The 19,820-nt window shown below is 36.5% G+C and overlaps 2 protein-coding genes across 3 annotated transcripts in view; one reads left to right on the forward strand and one right to left on the reverse strand.

Moving 5' to 3' along the window:
• Positions 1-6,097: 6,097 nt before the first annotated feature.
• On the forward strand, positions 6,098-7,921 carry LOC136968650 (uncharacterized). Its single transcript, XM_067262651.1, has one exon. The coding sequence runs from the start codon at positions 6,098-6,100 to the stop codon at positions 7,919-7,921; it is 1,824 nt and encodes a 607-aa protein (XP_067118752.1).
• A 7,480-nt stretch (positions 7,922-15,401) lies between these two features.
• Scm (Polycomb protein Scm) overlaps positions 15,402-19,820 on the reverse strand; it is a 117,393-nt gene continuing 112,974 nt past the window's right edge. For both annotated transcript variants that reach the window (XM_067262618.1, XM_067262617.1), the window contains exon 13: positions 15,402-19,190. In XM_067262618.1, the coding sequence (XP_067118719.1) occupies positions 19,062-19,190 (129 nt within the window). In that variant the 3' untranslated portion in view covers positions 15,402-19,061. The remainder of the gene's footprint in view (positions 19,191-19,820) is intronic.

Consider the following 19,820-nt stretch of genomic DNA (forward strand, 5'->3'; position numbering starts at 1 on the left):
AAATCAGTCTGGCAACTTACTAGATGATCCGCTAACTGTGGCGAGGTATAGTAGTTATCTGTTGTTAGGCAGTATCCTTTGCCTAACAACGGGTCTATCAAAGTAAGCACGATTTGGGTCGTTAGCGGCATATCTTTGTATTTTTCATTTAGTATCGTGCCTTTGCCTGTATAAATTATAAAATTCCATAAGTACCCCGAGGAAGATTCGCACAAGTTGTAAAATTTTATACCGAAACGTGCTCGTTTGCTAGGAATGTACTGCTTCCATGAAAGACGGCCTTTGTACAAGAGCAGGCTCTCGTCAACAGTTATGTTTTCTTCTGGTGTGTAGAGAGAAGAGAATTTAAAATGTAACTTTTCAATTATTGGCCAAATTTTGTTTAGTTTTGGGTTTGGGTGAGTTTCCGGGTCGAATGTGTTTGTGTTAGAGAAATGTAAATACTTTTTTATGCTTAGAAATCTTTTTTTGTCATTAGTTTGCCAAATGAAGGAGTTATAAACAGTTCATTCCTGGACCAATTCATTTTTTCATCCGGTTTGTGCAAAATGCCTTCCATTATGCATATTGTTAGAAATATAAACATTTCTTCCATGGATACTAACTCCCACGTATCTGTTGATGCCCGTGCCTGTTGCATTGAGAAGCGGTTTGTTTCCGTTACTATTGAAGTCATAATATCCAAATCAAAAAACAACAAAAAATACGCGAGAGGGTCGAAGAAATTATTCACAGTGAAATGGCATCCTGGAGTTCCCTGAAAGGGAAATCGCGGAGGAGCTGGAGGAGGGTTATCGATGCTGACATCACACCAAGTTCTGGAGGTGTTGTCTCCACTGTCATCATTCTCGGACACCTCGCTTTCGCTGCCATAGCTATCTGACATGCTATCAGATAGCTGGGAATAATTGAAATCAGATTCCGATGACATTCTGCCAAGAATAAAAATCCTCTAAAAGCTCGTTATATTTATCTAACGCGTAATAAAACAATTATTATTATTCTCTGGAAATATTATATTTCTTATAAACTTACTTGAGAATTTCTGGATAAATTTTATCTAGCTTCTAAGAGCCCACAAGAACCAAAAGATAACTGTCTACTAGAAAGTAAGACAACGAGTGAGAATTTCTCGAAGCATTCGAAAGAAGAACAAAGAGACATGTTTGTTCCTAGAAATTCTTAGACATTATTTATTGCAGTCATAAATTATAACATTCGAGAACCCCGGTATCGGAAACTTTTGTACTTACAGTACAATATACATTTCCATTTAGCAAATTTTTATTACACGTTCTCCACCTGAGAATTGATAATTACATGCAGGTGTTTGGAAGTTCTTTCTAAATGCTTTTATACATAAATAATTTTACAGAAATAGGAATAACATATCACCGTTTATGATTGTTAACTATGTATGTTTACAAAAATTTATAAAATTCAAGACTTGAAAAAATCAAAAAACTTTTTTGTATAAACATTCGATCAATCTGTTATATGTTACATAGACAGGTATATTTTCTCAAAAAAAAAAACCTGCAGCTTTCTAAACCGACGTAGAGATAGAATATGGCCTATAGTTTACAACGCGATTAGTTTGGGGGGCGGTTGAATTTGTAAAAGTAGGTCAACACACATTTGTGCATCGTGGTGTATATTTGATTTTGTTCATGTTATTTATACTATTATAATAACAGAGCACTATAATAAGCGATTATTACCTTATTATATGAACGACTATACATGTATTATTTTTTATGTATTACGGAAGTACCACAATAAACCGGAATTACTTTGTTTTTTAGAAAGACCTGTGGCTGGATGATTCTGAAAAAAACGTTTACATACGTAAAACAGTATGAATATACATATAAATTTATTAAACTCGAATAAAAATAAATGAGAGTAATGATTTATGATTGTTTGTATATGTTTGTAGCTGACAAAGTATCTCCAAGAAGGCATGGCTTTTAGCATGAAAATTCCCAACCCACAAACTCGAATCGATGCTTATTCGTTGAAGGATTGTCAATTAGCTATAATCTATCAATTACAGCTCAAAAAGCATGGTGAATGAAGGTTTGTTTCATCCAATAAACAAAAGAAGGTTGTTCTATAGCTATAACACGGGAAGGAGGAGTTTTGTACAAACTGTAATCAAGTCTGTAGCGATCTAAGCTTTCATCTGCTTTCTTGTATGTGTCTTTTCACTGTCTCAATCAAGAAATGTTTTTTCACCATCTCCGGACCATAAATATTTCGCGTAATACCGTCCTCTCCCATTATAAAGCAATTAGAGGTGAGGAGGCAGATTATTGGCTGATAAAATTGATAGTCAACTTCTTTTACACTGTAGTTGATTACTTTCTGTCTATGTGGATATTAGATCAACGAATGAGACACCTCTGGAAACAGTAGAGCTCAAATTTCCACTAAGTGCCATCCCTCTCAGGCTAGTCTGAAATATCTAAACAATCGCTATAAAATTGCTTGTTTCTATCGTTTTTTTAGCTCTATGTACCTAATTTATTGTTCTTAGGGAGTATTTAGGTGAGTAAGAATTATTTTAGAACTGTGAAGTTATAAATTATTTGGGAAAGTGAACATTTTTCCTTGCTATTACATAATATGAGAAAATATGTAAACAATCGCATGCAAAATTGCATAGTATAGTCGATTATTTAAAAATCGTCGAAATATTATAAAAATAATGCTTCTTATACATTATCACTAAGAAAACTTGTGTTGACTTCGACCCTCCGATGACTCATCCACTCCCCTCCTAGGAGAGTAATTAGAGAAGTAGTGTGAAAAATGACAATAACTTCTCACTTGCTGAAGCTAGAAAGCTGTGGTTTTCAAAGAACACGTGTGTGAGTAATGAATTTACGATATTATAGCGATTTTCTATAAATAAATACATTTTTTTTGGAACTTTAAAATTTTATTATTATAATTTTAAATTCGTGATAAACAAACTACAAAACTACAGTAAACTGTAATATGATTTTGCTGGAAAAGAAAAAGAGACTGAATGTAGCGCGAATTTGAAACGAGATAGCACATTTGAAACAATACTTGCACCCGTAAAAGTGCTTTTCCTGCAAAACATTGTATTTTTGATAGAAGAACACAAAGTTTTTATAAAAACTCTGTATATGAATATTTTTCATTAGCTTATTACCAGAGAAAGGTTTTTTTCTGTCCTACATTGCTTGAGCCGCACTACCTCCTGGAGTTTGTCATGAAGAGAGAAATAGTATATTGTAAACAATGATATTTCACACCATGAGGCTATACAAGGGCGCAGTTCGTTTATTACAGAAGAGAACATATTACTTTACATTATAAAATTTGCAAATAAAATCTATTGATTTATTTTTATTTTATGATTTTTTCGAAAATGAAACATGTAAATATTATTGTAAATTTGTGTTATATGAATAAAATTACATCAAATGTGTTTAGATGAAAATAAAGTATAAAAATACTAACTGCAAGAAAATATTCAACAATCTGTACAGAACAATCGATATAGGAAGATAAGAAAAAATTAGGCTAGACAAGTGTGTTATTTTGATTTCCTCCATAATTGCAGGCAGGTGTTCCAAAGAACTTTTATTATAAAAGCTTTATTATGTGTATTTTTACACAAATACAAACAATTTCTTATATCACAGTAATATTTGTTCTATAATTCTTCGTTTCTAGCTTTATATGCTGACATACAAGCTTTACAAAAATATCTCTCAAAAAATCAGAATAATTTATAATACACCATTTTACGAAATGATTTTCTAAAAAATTTTAGTTTAAAACTTTATTTATTTTATTATGTATTATTTAGAAACTTGTTATTTTTCTTATAAAACAAAACTGGCAAGAAGACACTTGACACAGGCTTCTAGCTAGCTTCACATATAGATACACAGCTGGATGACCTTGAGAACAGCTGATTGTAAACTTTCGCGGGATGTTCCCAAGATTGCCTGAAGGGGAGTAGGTTTTTCTACACGAGTCTGAACGAGTTACTGTAACTACTCGAATGTATTTCGTGATTTTCTAATAGTTTTTATACTAGTTTCTTCTTATTACTTATATTATATGCTAAGTATAACCTCACATTTTGTTTTTTTGTGTTTTACAGGAAAAACACCCAAAAATATTAAAAAAATTAATAATACACCAAATTATGAAATACATTTCTAAAAAATTTTAATATAAAATTTTATTTCCTTGGTTACGTATTATTTAGAAACAAATTATCTGTCACATAACAAAAAATCGCAGAGGATCACGTGACGCGCGCCACAGTTCGGTGTAATAAGCTTATCGTCCTTGAAAACAGCTGGTTGTTGATGTTGGCGGGTTATTCTCAAGTAAGTTTCAGGGGAAGACCGGTTTCTAGCCAGATGTGCTTCAGTTACCGTGAATACTCAAATAGGTGACGAAATTTTCGGTCATTTGTGATGTTTCTATAGGAGGGGACCAAGAAAATGGTAAAAAAAACCCACTTCTATTGGATGTTTAATTTTAAAATTTGCTGAGGTCATAAAAATCATCCAATAGAATACGAAATGATCTTTTCCCGAGTAATATAGCGCATAGAACGTTAACGAGAGATTTTTAATTGTTGCCCGAGTATACTCGGGCGAAGAACTACGTAAGCGCGCGTCTTGCCCGAGTATACTCGGGCTAGGGACTTAACGCGTTAAGGAACAATTGGTCCCTAGGGCATTGGTAGCGCGGGATAATAAGGCAAAAATCGCGCACAGAAGAGGGAAAAATCGTAATGAGATCGACGTACTATCCAGACGGGAAATTAGGAGCAATCCGGAACCCCCAGATCGTACAGACAAGGCAGTTTAATTTCGGTATTAAGTCCTTCGGATAGATGTAATCAGTATCTACCAGGCGATTCTGAATGCAATGTGACGGGACAATTTGCCGAAGATGGTATTGACTGTGTAAAATATCTTTTTCTGTAAAATATTAAATACTGTATATTGTTAGTATAGTTTATTATTTGTAGTAACTTGATCCTTGTAATAAGAAAGGAGGAAGTGTAGTGTAACAAAATAATTTGTACGGTAAAGATTGCTGTGTGTCGCGGTAGTATTGTTTATGTCAAACAGGCTTTTGTTGAAGCGCAGTTTGAACCTTGTCGGTGGGAGGTGTAAAGGTCGCCTTTGGTGGCCTGTGTCAAAGAAACCGCCCGACTGAGGTAATTGCTCCCACCTGGGGTCGGGGCCATAAACGGCCGGAAGGATCAAAGGTGTAGCGTCTCCACTTAAGGGACAATGTGTTGGCCACGTGCCGGCCAGCTTGAGAAAACAAGAATAAATAAAGCACGGACGCAAATGTGAGCTACGTCGGCGGGAGATAGGGCGGACGTCTTGGAAGGCTCTAAGAAGGGGAAGGAAGTGATTGGTCGCAGGAGGCAGTGCCAGAATCCCTTAAATTGGAAGGGTGGCAAAAAAGCGAAGAGAAAGGGCGAGGGACCTGGTACGTGGCGGTCTCTAACAACAGGCAGACCTTTGAGGCGGATAGAGAGAGTGTTCTCCTCTTGGAAAGTCCTCTGGAGAAAGGTTGTTGTAGAGACGGACGGCCACGAGGTTAAGCCATCTCCGGAAGAGTGACTCGTGTTCCCAGGCCAGCTAAGTCGACGTGCTGCATCACAGCTTCGATACTGTAGTGTACGTAATGCTATTACATAGTGTATATCTTTGTAAATATTTGTAAATAAACTGTATATAACTAATTATCGAGTGTGGAGGTGTGACTTTCAACGGACCATCAAATGGACAATCTCGAGGCGTAAAGAACGACTCGGGACGGAACATTTGTAAAGATCACGAGACGATTAAGAAGGATCTTCACTTTAGCCCTCCAGGAACTAATCAACAGCATAAAGGAGGCTAAGAAGAAAGACCAACATACTCTGGCTGTAGCCATAGACTTTAAGGGGGCGTTTAACCATGCCTGGTGGCCGGCCATCATTCTGGCCTTGAAAAACATAAATTGCCCTTCTAACATCCTTGGGCTTTATAGAAGCTTTCTCACGCACCGGCAAGCACAGTTGGGCCCAACTGGCAAGATGGTCATCAAGCAGATTACTAGGGGATGCCCCCAAGGGTCGAGTTCGGGCCCCCTACTTTGGATAATACTATACAATGGTCTTCTTCACATCCAGGATAAGGCTCACTCCAACTTGAAAGCCAAAATCATAGGGTTTGCAGATGATACCCTTATCCTGATGAACCACAGGAATCAAGAAGTTCTTCAAAGCAGAATGAATTCCCTGCTGGACAACATCCAGGACTGGACTGTCAAAAACAAATTAATCATCAACACCAATAAGTGTGCTTGTATCGTATTCCCAAGGAAGAAACCGCTCAATAAAAAGCCATCAATAAAAATTCGGAATGAGAGAATCAGGTGTACAGACATAATCAAATATCTTGGAATACAAGTCGACAGCCAATTGACCTGGTCGCCCCACATGGACTATGTAAAGCAAAAAGCGGTGACCATGTCGCACGCTCTTAGGTCCATTAGCAGGAACCTTTGGGGCCTCAGCCACAAAAGTTCTTCTCTTATTTACCATTGTGCGATCGAGCCGGCTGTCTTGTATGGCGCCGAGGTTTGGGGATATGCTACCCGTAGGCAACAAATCAGTAAAAAACTCCAAACAATTCAACGCTGCTGTCTCATTACTGTGTGTCGGGCCTATCGGACGGCCCCGACCAGTGGGCTGCAAGTGATAGCCAACACCGTCCCTCTCGACCTCAAGGCGGCTGGTAGATACTGGTTATTCCAACTCAAGCACTTCCCTTCTCACCTGGTCACCTGCAATACTACTCCGCCTCGGATTAAAACCATAGCTGAAAACATTCTCAAAAATGGTATCGATAAATATAATGATTACAGTCTAGTGCACCCCGCCACCGTGCCCCCAGTGGTGGACATTAACTCTGGGATTCGTGAGAAGACTTGCACCACTATCTACACGGATGGGTCGAAAGGCCCAATGGGTGTAGGGGCTGCCTTTGTGCACCTCAACAACAACAGTAGGGTGATCCATCAGGCGTATTTCAAATTAAGTCCATTCTGTACGATCAATCAAGCCGAGAGCCTGGCAATCTCCAACGCATTGAAATACGTCCAGAGGACAGTTAAACAAGGAGCCAAGGAAAAGATAGCCTTGGTTAGCGACAGTAAGGTGGCGCTCCATCAGATCCAGGCACTAAACACAAATCTAAAACTTATTAAGGACATCACGCTTATGACCAACTTGCTGGAAAAGAAAAACATTAACATCTCTTTCCATTGGACCAAGGGACATTCCGGAGTACTAGGAAACGACAAAGCGGACTTCTTAGCAAAGAAGGCCATCTGTAATATAGCGGAACCTACCTTCTCCTTCGTCCCACTCAGCTGGGTCAAAGCTCAGCTCCACGAATTCACTATCAGTAGGTGGCAAGAAAGGTGGGCCACTGGTTCTACGGGAAGGAGCACTTTTGACTTTTTCCCAACCATCGAAGAGAGGAACAAAGCGAACCACTACACTCCTGACTTCCATACAACGCAGTTCATCACTGGGCATGGCGGCTTTAAACACTACCTTAAACGTTTCTTGAACAAAGGCAACGGAATGTGTGATTGCAAGAAGGGGAAAGAAACACCAGAACATATACTGTTCCACTGCCCAGTGTACTCTACCCACCGTGTCCAGCTGAAAAGTGTCATGTACTCCCAAGGGTTCCATTGGCCCTGTCAGAATAAGGACTTTCTCTTCAACAAGAAAACAACAACTGCCTTCAAGACCTTCATCTACAACACAGGGATCACATCTCCGAACTTTCATCCTAGTACTAACCAGCGCTCCAGTAGGCGTCCCTCCTCTGATCCTGCCACATAGATCTACACGCGGCTTTTTGTAATCCTGTGCCGGTTGTAAGTCCGATATGGCACCCAGGACCTTCCCAAGATGGGAACTTGTCAGCAAAGGTTGTCGCGAATGCTTGCTTTTCGTGTATTGTCGTGGTATTGTTCTGTTATGTCGAGCCCTGGGGCTCTCACCGGGTGTTCGTCTTTGCACCCACGTTCGGCTTCTTAAAGGCTATCTCATTGTGTTCGGTTTATCGGGACCGAGTGTTCTGTCGGGCGCCTCTTCACTATCGGGCTCTGTTCTCCCACTTTGGGGATGTTATGTTCTCATCTGGGGAATGTTCATCACGCGACCTTTCTTGTACCCCTGAACCTGTAGTAAGTCCTACATAGTACTCAGGGTCCCCCAAGACAGTGGTTCGTCAGTTTATGTTCATCTGCCACCTGTGCTTTACTCGGAATTCCATGTAACGGCGTTTGCTTCGTGGTGTTTTTCGTCCATTCCGAGTTGGTGTTTGTGTGCTACCTCTCCTTCGAAGGAGCATTTTGTTCTTGTTTTAGTTAAGTGTACTGTAATTGTCGGGTTTCATCTGTCACCTCCAATTTGGAGCACCCACACTGTTCTCTGTGGGCCTAGGCCCACGTTTTGTAAAAGCTTATCTTGGCATTCTTATCTCTGCCCGGTACTTACCGCTCACGGCCCTCTCTTCACACTTTTCTATCATCCTTGCCCCATCTTCCCCCCCCTCTTCCTCTTCTCACTTCTCTTCTAAGGCTAAGCCATAGGTACGGCCTTCTAAACTTTTATAGTAGTAGTAGTAGTAGTCTCGTCGATTTCGACGGTTGTTTCCGACACGGTCCGATTCTTGTAAACGACGATCGTACTTTGCAGAGCAACTAGCGTAACAAAACGTATATGGTTGGACCGGTCGACGGCAGCCTTATTCGAAATACCTACGGCGATAGCCGAGGTGGTCGAAGAGCATTCCAACGCAATGTAATGCCGTATAAAAGAAAAGATTCTACTCCGTGATATTTTTCCACGTTTACCTTTAAAGGTTCCTTCGAATGCCGAACTATTTCTTCGACATTTTTTGCATCTTGTCGCGCACGATTCTCGGTCGTGTCGATAAAAAATGTGGCACAAATTCGAACAATTCTTACACACTTCCTCGATACGCCGTAATCCCAGACTCGCCGCAAATTTAAAACCTTTATCGATTCTGGGGTCCGTACCTAATTTGGAAAATTTCGATTCGAGCACTCGATAGAAATTATGGGTGGTGCGCGCTGCCCAAAACTCTTGGGAAGAAATATCGAAAGCGCTCGTAATTAATCAATGAATATTAAACAAAAAATTTCAAAAAGAAAAAAATTACGTCTAAAGTCAGAAGTCGCTCCGATCGACGCTTATCGTGACTGTTACTACTTTCCGCCGATAAGTCTACGCGAAACGCGTCTTTAATATTAATCCGCGTAAGGGCTGTTTCACACTGTCACCGACTGGTCCGACCGGTCCAACCCGACCGATCCTATAATCGGACCGACTAGTAGTAAAAGAATTCACACTGAGTACGATTATGTCGGTGGCCGACTCGTAAGGACCAATCGGAACGCGTCTTACAGGTCAGAACACTAGCCAATCGTGGTAAGTTTTTCAATTTTAAACAGAAAACATGGCCGTCATTGAAAGGTTGTCGTGTGTACGTGTGTTCGCGGGCCAACGACACCATTTTAGCATTTTTAATGTCGCTTTCTCTTGTAAATGAAATGTATTATGGCGAATTAAAGTAATTCGTTTTGTTAATATCGATGAGTGCCTGCGTATTTCTTAATAAAGTTGTTCTTAAACGAAGCAAATAGACAGAAATAAAAAATCGTTCGTAACTTTTAAACGGTTGATCGTAAGTAATTTTTTTAAATACCAATCGATTCAGCGTATCAAATTACATTTAGATATGTCTACGTCTATTCGTTAATATGAAGTTTAAGACTATTTTTTTAGCTGGATACCTTTCGCTTTACTCTAACCAATTATTTTTTTCAATGTCGCCTTTATAATCGGCTCGCCGAATATCATAAAGCCATGGATATTTTCTGACTTCGTTTATTAAAGCTTCCAAGGAAACTTTACCTTCCGCCATTTTCTAACTTCGGATAAATCTAAACTCTGATTGGTTATAGCTTCGAAGCTCTCATTGGCTGTAGCTCACCGACTGCTCCGACGCGACTACAAATATTTAACTTTTTAAATCTGTCCGACTGGTACGACCAGTCGGTCGACCGACTGCTGTTGCCATGGCAATACGACTAGGAGTCGGACCGGTCGGCCCAGTCGGTCATAGTGTGAAACAGCCCTAACGCATCGCGATAGTTCGCGGCTCCCTCCGTTACCGACGTCGCTAAGTAACCTGGATCGAGATTACCGGAAGGACCGCCGTCTCTGCTACCTAAGGTAACGTTAACCGAAAAAAACCCGATAGAAAAACTTTTAGATGTAAATAAATCGGATAGACCGGAAGAATCTCTTAAATGTAACGATTGTAAAACTTTAGATCTTAATTTTAAATGAAAATGAAAATTCTATTTTAAAAACTGTAATAACAATACTGGAATAACTGTAAAAACAATGTTCCCCGTGTTGTACGAGTCACTTAAATACACGAGCCGATCGCAGTACGGGCACTCGCGCAGTTTAGGGGGTACGGCTGAAAGGTTTTCTTCCATAAAATTAATCGATTCCAGACTAATTTGACTCGACATTTCCAAATCGCGTATAATTTTTTGGGAATAATCCATATAAACTATGCTATAAACAAAAAATTGTAAAATTACTTACCGAGTGCGCACCGTTCGACCGCGCCGTCGCTTAAGCTTGTTTTCGTGGCGGAGCGGCTGGTCGAACGGCGGACGTGTTTCCTGATAAGTTATTCTTTCTGCGAAAAATTGGCTGAACTTTAAACACGGTTAATAGAAATATAATTTTTATGGCCGTTGAATAATAAATGTTTTCTAGTAGGTCCGCCGCTCGTTTAATCTCGACGGTTTGCGCAATGTCCGCCGCTCGTTTAATCTCGACGGTTTGCGCAATGTCCGCTATTGGTCCGGATTCGACCAATCCTGTCGCGACACGAGTCGAGGATGACGTTTTACCATGTTATACGAGTCTCTTTTAGTGTGTTATACGAACCCGGCGGCATTTTTTTTCACCGTGATATACGAATCCGTGTTACGGGGGTCTATTGTATATAATTTTAGTAAAAATTTATATAAAATAGCCCCTGGATTCTCATACCTGTAATGGTAACATTTATTAATGTAATTGTAATGTTATGTGAATTAAACGTATATACGGCGCATTTAATTCACGTAACATTAAAAATTCATTTCCGTCGTATTATTTACAACCGACAATGTGAAAACCAACGCAAAATTCCCGTATCCCGGCGACTAGCGGAAGCAAATTTGCACGCACCGTACTTTATACTCGAGCGTGCTCGCTTTTATTAAATTTAGGCGAGGCGACTCGCGCACCATCTGCCGAGGGGAATGCCTCCCGGGGTCTTTTATGGGAAACTGGTCGTTATTTAGGCGTTACCGACGTCGAAGAAAACCCGGAAAACTCCAGTCCGTCGGCGTGGTGCGAACCCACAACCGCCGCTGTTCGGTGGTTTTATCCACTCGGCCACTGGAAAATGCACTTAACTGCGCGTGCTAAGTGCATTTTCTCTAGTTCTTGAGTCTAGTTACTCATACAGGGCCAGTGCCTGGCCCCGACTTTTTCGTGTAGAGTTCCACAGTTTGACACACGCATTAACTTAAATGCCATTTCAATTAAAATATTGAAATGAAATCTTTGCCCGTATCTTTTCGGAAACCGTGCTACGGCTCTTCGTCGTTTTCTTTTTCCTTAGTCTTCTTCGACTCGGGCCCATCGGTGGCCAAGTAGATAAAAGCACCGAACGACGGTAGATTGCGGGTTCCGCCTCACCGGCTGCAGCGAGTGAGGTGCGAATCCGTGACACAACGCGACAAATCGTTGTTTTATTAAATTTTAAATGATCGTAGTCGACCGATAATCTGAGAAGGAATGTTCGTTGTGTGACGTGCGGGTGCAGTATACTGTAGTGTGGAAGATACCGAATGGTCACGTTCGGTATCGTCACATTTGTATTATAAAGATATGTTATACTTTAGTATTTTAGAAGATGAACTGTGAAAATTAATAGAATTTGTACGTGAATATCCAGAACACACGTCTCATTTAATGTCGGGGAAAGTAGGGTAATGCCGTGCGTCCGAGAGAAAACTCGACTTTATATAAACATCGATTAGTAAAATACAAGTTTGAAGTGTTATTTACAATTTGGTTTTATTCACTTTAATAAAAAATCTTAAAATAACTTGTACGTAATCAATTTCCAATGCACTCCATCGAGCGGGAATGCCTGACCACGTCGGGTATTACCGCCCGATGACTTTGGCACTTTTAATTTCACTTAAAGATTTACGTACGACAATAGTCACAATGTATAATTATTTGGTGTTTCTACACCTCTGCAGTCTTTGCGTAACAATTTTTGCCTGGGTCGTTAGATTTTCGTTTTCTAACGCCTCTAGTTTGCGATTTTCTGGAGTAGCTGTCAGTTAGAATTTGTAAATTTTTTAGTCTACTCAATTTTCGTCATTTGGTATTGTTTGAAACATAAGAAACGGATAAAATGTCCCCCCATCACCCAAAGGCACCGGTTGTTGAACTTGGCTTACGCCAGCATGATTACCCTCCGTCGCCATATTGCATTCTGATGCTTTTTTTCTTGGCCTAACAACACATTATAAATTAAACAAAAAGCAGGAATGGGAAGCTAAATATATGTAGTTTATACACACGATTAAATCTAACAATTTAAAATAAAGATGTACTTATCCCCAGTTGAAATTTGCAAAATTTTCAGAGAGATCACCTCAAAACACACGAAAGAAAGATGGCGACCACCACGTGACTATAGACTGATTACATTTGCTACCTGACCACAATAATCACACTGGCTATTAGGGAGGGCATTTCCCGCGTGTGTAATTCATTTAACAAGAAAATTTCCAAATGTATAATTTTTACCTTTTATTTGTTCTGCTTGAAGAGAAAATAAAACTTACACGTACGTAGAAATTTTTTTTAAAAATTAAGTTATCATCTGTTGGAATGCGTTTCTTCTACACGTGCAAAGGATTTTTAAAAGGTGGATTTTAAAAACTTTTTCGTAACGTAATTTATTAAATGTTTACGAAGTGTACAATTGTTACAAAGGTCTTTATGGTACAATTGAAGATTTACAGAAAGGACACGCTTTTACAGCTCTCTTAAGGTTCCAACAGCGTCATTCACAATTGCAATCTACTTCCTGGTCTATAAACAATTATAATCCGATCACTGGTACACACGAAACGGTTTATCATTAATTAGGTAAAAATGTGGGTATTCTAGAGCTTCGGACTCTAGATTCTAGAATACCTCTGTAAGGTAGCCAACTTTCGGGGACAAACAGTTAATTGCGCGTCAGGAAAACCTAGGGTCGAATCGTATGTGGGTGGCGGCGGCAGGAGACAAAGATGACAAGTGTCTTACACAAAACCGTTTATTTTAACAACTAGTTAACTTACATAATGCTAGCAAAACAAAGATCGTCGGCCGACAGACGAGGTGTGATGGACTGGTGGTGGCCTCGGGGCTTTCCAGACGAAAGGTCCACAGAGTCTGAGGAGGGCTGTCGGAACACGGGCAACTGGCTAACATGCTGGCGCACACTCTTCTCAGTGGGTAGAGAATTCGTTGTCTTCGGACGCCTGGACGGACCGATGGACGGTTAGACGGTCTTGAGGTCTGTATCGCGCCACTTGTTCAGAGGAGAACCGCCTTTTGACCTTGAGATTAGGGATTTTATAAGATTTTCCCTCGAATCTCACCCTTTCGATTGGTCCTAGTTTCCCTCTCCCGCCTCCTGATTGGTCATTCCTTTGTTTCCATGCGAAAACCAAGACCGATCTGGTTCAGGAAAGGTCCGAGAGGGGTTGATGGAGCTTTTGAAGTCCGCACTCATATTTTACACCGTTATGGCCCTTTTCTCCGACGTTTTGACCCCAAACGATCCGCCAGATGTTCCTGCGACCATTTACCCCTCGTGTTTCTCGATTCCGACATTTGTTCGCGAGCACCTGGACAAAGCTCCTTCTTTCGGTTGGCATCCCCTCTGTCGTTTATTTTCGCGTCGCGTTTGTTTTAAACTAAGAAAGTTTTCTTCGCGTCTGGTCTACATCACCAACACGTGTTCCGGACCCTCGAAATTTCCCGACTTGGGAACTTCATAATTATTCGAAATTTCGACCTTCACATCTCCATTCGAATCTGGGCCAAGCATTTCAGGTTTTTTCTTTGGGAGTTTGTCCTAGACATGTCAGGCTTGTCCTTGCACTACCCGCGATAGGTGCCTAGAGGCCCTCTTAGCACCCACACAGAAATGCATCTTAATGATATTCTTATAGATTAGTTAGTTATGAAGTTTATTTTGTATCCAGTGAATTCTACGGGACGGGTGGAATGTAACTTAGATATGGAGAAACCACTATAATTTTTATACTTCTGATGCAAAGATGATGAAAATTGACATGTACAGTACATACCTCATTAAATGAAATGCGTAGGCTACCTTAAAATTCAATTAGGCATTGGTGCCATTCGCCAATTTCCTCAAGCCATCAAGAATTGTCGTGTGGATGGACGGCCATTTCTCTACTACAACCGAGCCTGTGGTCACTGGCTTCGAACAACAATTCTTGTTGTTTTCCTTGTTGGTACAAAGTCCCTTCACTATATGCCATTCTCTCTGTGCAGAAATCTGCACTTGCTGCCGAACAAACGAGCGGTCGGCCGTCTTTTTTGCCACCGTCCAAATCACCGATGCAGGAATAATAGTTCCGACGAGCACACAAATTCTATTATGACTGCATTATTATTATAAAACAGCAATTTCTCAATGCCTACTTACTTTCCAATCACCCCATATATAAATAAACTAAAATGTTATGGATAAGCTAAGGCCTTTCGTTATTAAACGTTTTAACGGTATAAAATCATTTATTTAAATTAAAAAGTACAGTACATAATTAGTATTGTTAGAGCCTTTAGGTAGGAGTAACGAGTTTGTTGAATAGGTTGGATATTCGCGTGTGATAATATAAAACACACTAATTTTAAAAACTCAAATAGAATTTACTCAATTAACTGTTCCAGTGTATAAATCAAAATGACCGATTATTATGCAAATTATATTTAAAATTTTATAGAATTTTATTTGGTAAATTAATGTTTTTATACAAAACTGCTCTAAAAATTATTTTACTGTATGTGTATTTATTTGAAAAATATTGTTTTCTAAAGTGATTTTAGTCAAAATAATAGAATTCTCTGCTATTTTAAGTGTGTGATGGAAAATGAAAAAAAGACAACTTTCAGATTTAATCTTCAAAATATTTATAACTATATTTTTTATATCTACTTTATATTCTACAATATTTAAATTACAATAATTACTGCACATATTGGCCTTCATTGAAGTAGACCTTAAGGTGACTGCAAATTCAAGTTTGTATTTATGAAATTGCAAAACCAACACATCATCACACCCCAAAATCTTAGCCTTTCTTTTTAATGATGATAACAGCACAACCAAATGTGCTAAATGTACAATACACAAAAACTTTTTACAGATGACAAAGTGTGTACAAGACACGAGAGCTGCGTCTTCAGAGGTCTTAGAAAAATAGACTACCACCTCTGCTGCATAAAAGAAAAATAATGGGATAATGTGATGTTTCGTATATCACATACATGACATGAGATTGATTTGAAGGGTGAGACTTAAATAATACAGCAGACAGTGCTTTAATGCAAACTGACAATATTAAAACTAAAACAATGTATGTATATTACAATGAATAAGATATAATAACAATAGAGTTTAAAGTTGATAATATTGCCAAACTGTCCTATAGCTTTCTTTTCTTAAAAAAATCTCCAGATACCAATAAATATTTTCAAATGTCGAATTTTGGAGATTGCGTTATTACCGTCGGTGCCATCCTGCGGAAACCGAAATAATTTGTATCGAATCTTTTCTTTCTCGTTAAATACGGATTCAACTAATAGCCTTATAACTTTATTGCACTGGAGGCATGCAATGGCCCTGTAAAATCTTTTTTTTTCTCTTGGTATACTTTCATCACCATGGAAGTACTTAAAAAGCTAAGTAATTTTACATTCAGTTACTAAAAGATATACAATTTATACATGCAATATAGTCTTATGACAATTGTTTTTGTACATAGAAAAAAATACAATTCTCTTATAATCATATTATGTTATTTTCTGACATTATACATCTTAATTAATGTCAAAAAGAAACAAACAAACAAACAAACAAACTTTTTGGCATCATTCTATACATAATGTGCTTAGAAAACATCATTTGTTGTTATTTCAACAAAGGATATCAATTAAAACAAAACTTTAAAAATTTACGTTACATTAGACTATATTATGTAGTCGTTATTATTAAAACATAATTTCTATAGAAATGACTAAAAATATTTTATATATTTTAAATGTAAATTAGAATCGAATTACCTGAGACGTCTTAAAGTAACAAATACGATAATCGGGGAAATTTAACGAGTGTGTGGAACCAATAGCAATCGTACGAGTACGCTCGAAAAAGAAAAATTACAATTGGAATGAGTTGCGATATAATATCCAAAATTAACGATATCGTTAATTTGATTCTAATTAAAACATATACGAATAAAACTCTTTCTTCGAAAACCATTTTTACAATAAAAGAATCAATACGAGAATTTCGCCGTGATAATATAATTTAACAATAATCTATACGAATAAAATATCTGACTGTCGTTAATGACCGAATATCTCTTCGACCGAGCCGACACTCCGACTCTACGCGATCGAAATAATCAATCTGCATAATCCCCATGTTTTATATAAAAATTTAAGGAACTATTTTCAATGGGAAGCATTCACGCTTAGATTATGGCCATTCGAGATTTTGATAATTACCACAAATTGTTACAATACATAAAGTTTTCTATAAGTCTACACAAAATGTGGAAAATAGTTTTGTACTATAAAGTAGTTTGTTTAAAACTACTGTAAAAGTATTTTTAGTTGAATTAAGTTTTTCGGATATCTTATTGCTTGATAAAAGTGATAGATACATACTGTTTACATATTTGTATAATATATAATATATTTTGCAGATATTTAAAGAATATTATAAATACCAATTATAAAACAGATACCTCATACTCAAATTAATAAAATGTGACTAGTTGTAATATTAAGGTAAAATATAGTATATGTGACATTTAACAATATATAGAAGAAAAATAATCATCAAATTAGTTACAGACATTATAAAATGCTAAAATTTTTTAAATTAATTTTATTATCTGTTTTAAAACATATAATCCTCTCTCAAACAATGACAATATGACTATGACTACAATGCAGATTCCTCAACTATAATGTATATTTCTCGTGCTCTTATTTTGCAGAATAAAAAGAATTATTTCTAGAAATTCTATTTTCGTATTTTCTAACCGAACGGTAACAATAGATAAGACATGTACCGAAACTAGAAAAGTTGTTAATGATTTTGGAGAATGAAAATCAATTTAATAATTGATCAAATTGTCTTTTTGTTGCTTTTAGCAAATTAATAACAAAAAAAAAAATAAATAAAAGGCACTTAATTTTTTTTCATTTATATGGTATAATGTAATGGCTTCCAAACTTTATACTACTAAATATTCTTTTCAAACAGATAGTCTGCCATTAACATAGCAATTTTAGATTATTAAATTTTACATTTAAGGAAAATTATTATTAATCATCTATGTAGAAACATTGAATTTTTGTGCAAAAATAATTAAAATACACTGCAATACACTCTTGTAATCTTAACTGAGTGAGAAACTAAAAACCTGCTGAGAAATTATGTAAGAGTTGCATCAATTACATAACTAAACATAAAATATAATCATGTGAAATTCTTCTCAACTGAACCAAACAAAAATTAGTAATTTTGTCTGTTAAAAAACTATTCTTTAAACGTTGGTTCGAAAGTAAAACAATTTCTAATAAAATTACTATTTTCAAAATCTGAACTACCATTAATTCATTCAGATTACTAAGAGTGCACAGTATATTTAAATTTAAAAAAATACATTAACTATATTTTTTATCATCAATCATTTTACAACAAATCTTTCTACGAAATATCATCAAAGTAGTTTGAAAACCATTGGTATAAAATATTTTTAAAAAGTATCATCTAAGTAAAATAAGTTACATTTTAATACTTCAATATAGAATTAAATGTCTCCATGGACAATGAATATAAAAAACCATATCAAAACTTTCTCAAATTCACTGTTTCTTTCATAGATTTTTATCACAAATCTCTTTGGTAAAACAATAAAAAAAAAACTGATTAATGAATATTTGAATTCTTAGATGACAGATTTTAAATAGCAAAAATAAAATTAGTGATTATTTTATTGATGCATTGCATAAGAAGTATGCTTACTTGGTTTTTCTTGCATTAATGCAACTTCCATGCATAGCATGTTTCATATAATGATATGAATGATGATATACTGGTCTCCTTGCATATATATATTTGCTGATGGAGCCATATAAATAATATTTCAAATTTGTAATCATAAAGGGAAAATGGCTATGAGATGATTCTTCTTTATGTTAAAATATATCTATATATGTGTATGTATGTATGTATGTATGTATATATATATATATATATGTATATGTATATATATATATATATATAAAATTTTTTATTGAAAGTGGAAGGCCTTTTATTCATTTTAAATCTGATCATCATAAGAATATGAAGTTTTCCAGGCATAATATAGATAATTGAGACTGATTTGAAATTCTTTTGTTGTGAAATTCAATAACTGTGCAGAAAGTCTTTTGATAAAATAGCATAGAATAAAAAATATTCACTTAGTTTCATAAGATGTGGTTTGATGAAAAAACCATCACAGTATTAAGAAAGAGAAGCTCAGATGATCTTTGATTATATGATCTTTTTTCCTTTTAACTTGTCAATCAGATGACATATCTTCAGTGCAGGACCAAGTTTTAAACCCATGTATTTCATCATCATATCACTATTTAATAATAATAATGCCTTTCCATCAATTTCCTATAAAAAAAAAAGCATTTTAGTTAAGAACAAAAAATTTATTTTATTTTTATTTATTAAAATAAAACTAATTGTTGTTACATTTTATCATTTTTTTTTAAATTACAGCTATCTGTAATAATAAAAGCAACAATAATTTTGCAAATATTGAATATTTAACTAAGTGATGCTAACTTATTTAGTTGCTAAATATCAATTTTTAAAATAATTTTGTTATTTTAAGTATGTTTTTAAATAAAATACTGTATATTCTATTATCAAGCACTACCAGAGTTTAGTAACTTTATTTTATAAATTTTATATAGCAATTTATAAAAGATTATCCAAACTGACTATGTGAGATTAGACATTGTCAGTGATTTTAAAATTATCAGTAATGAAATTAATGAAAACATTAGTATTAATTAGTTATTAGATCCATATTTAATATAAATTTTTGATGCTTTTGAGTGATATTCTCAAATTAACTTTTCTCTATTGAAGATAACTGTTATAATATCTTGTTGCTTGATAGTTTTTAATAACTCAAAAGCATATGGATAGTCCTATATTGTGTAAGTAATCGATCTTCTTTGTGAAAGGTTTGACAAAATGAGGAACCACAGTATTCCAAATTAATTAAATTTAAAT

Source organism: Centruroides vittatus, unplaced genomic scaffold (genome assembly GCF_030686945.1).
Source record: "Centruroides vittatus isolate TY-2023 unplaced genomic scaffold, ASM3068694v2 contig_150, whole genome shotgun sequence".
In the NCBI taxonomy this organism is placed as follows: Eukaryota; Metazoa; Arthropoda; class Arachnida; order Scorpiones; family Buthidae; genus Centruroides; species Centruroides vittatus.

Coding starts and splice junctions, on each gene's coding strand:
- LOC136968650 (XM_067262651.1), top strand. CDS start 6,098: ATGGTCATCAAGCAGATTACTAGGGGATGCCCCCAAGGGTCGAGTTCG.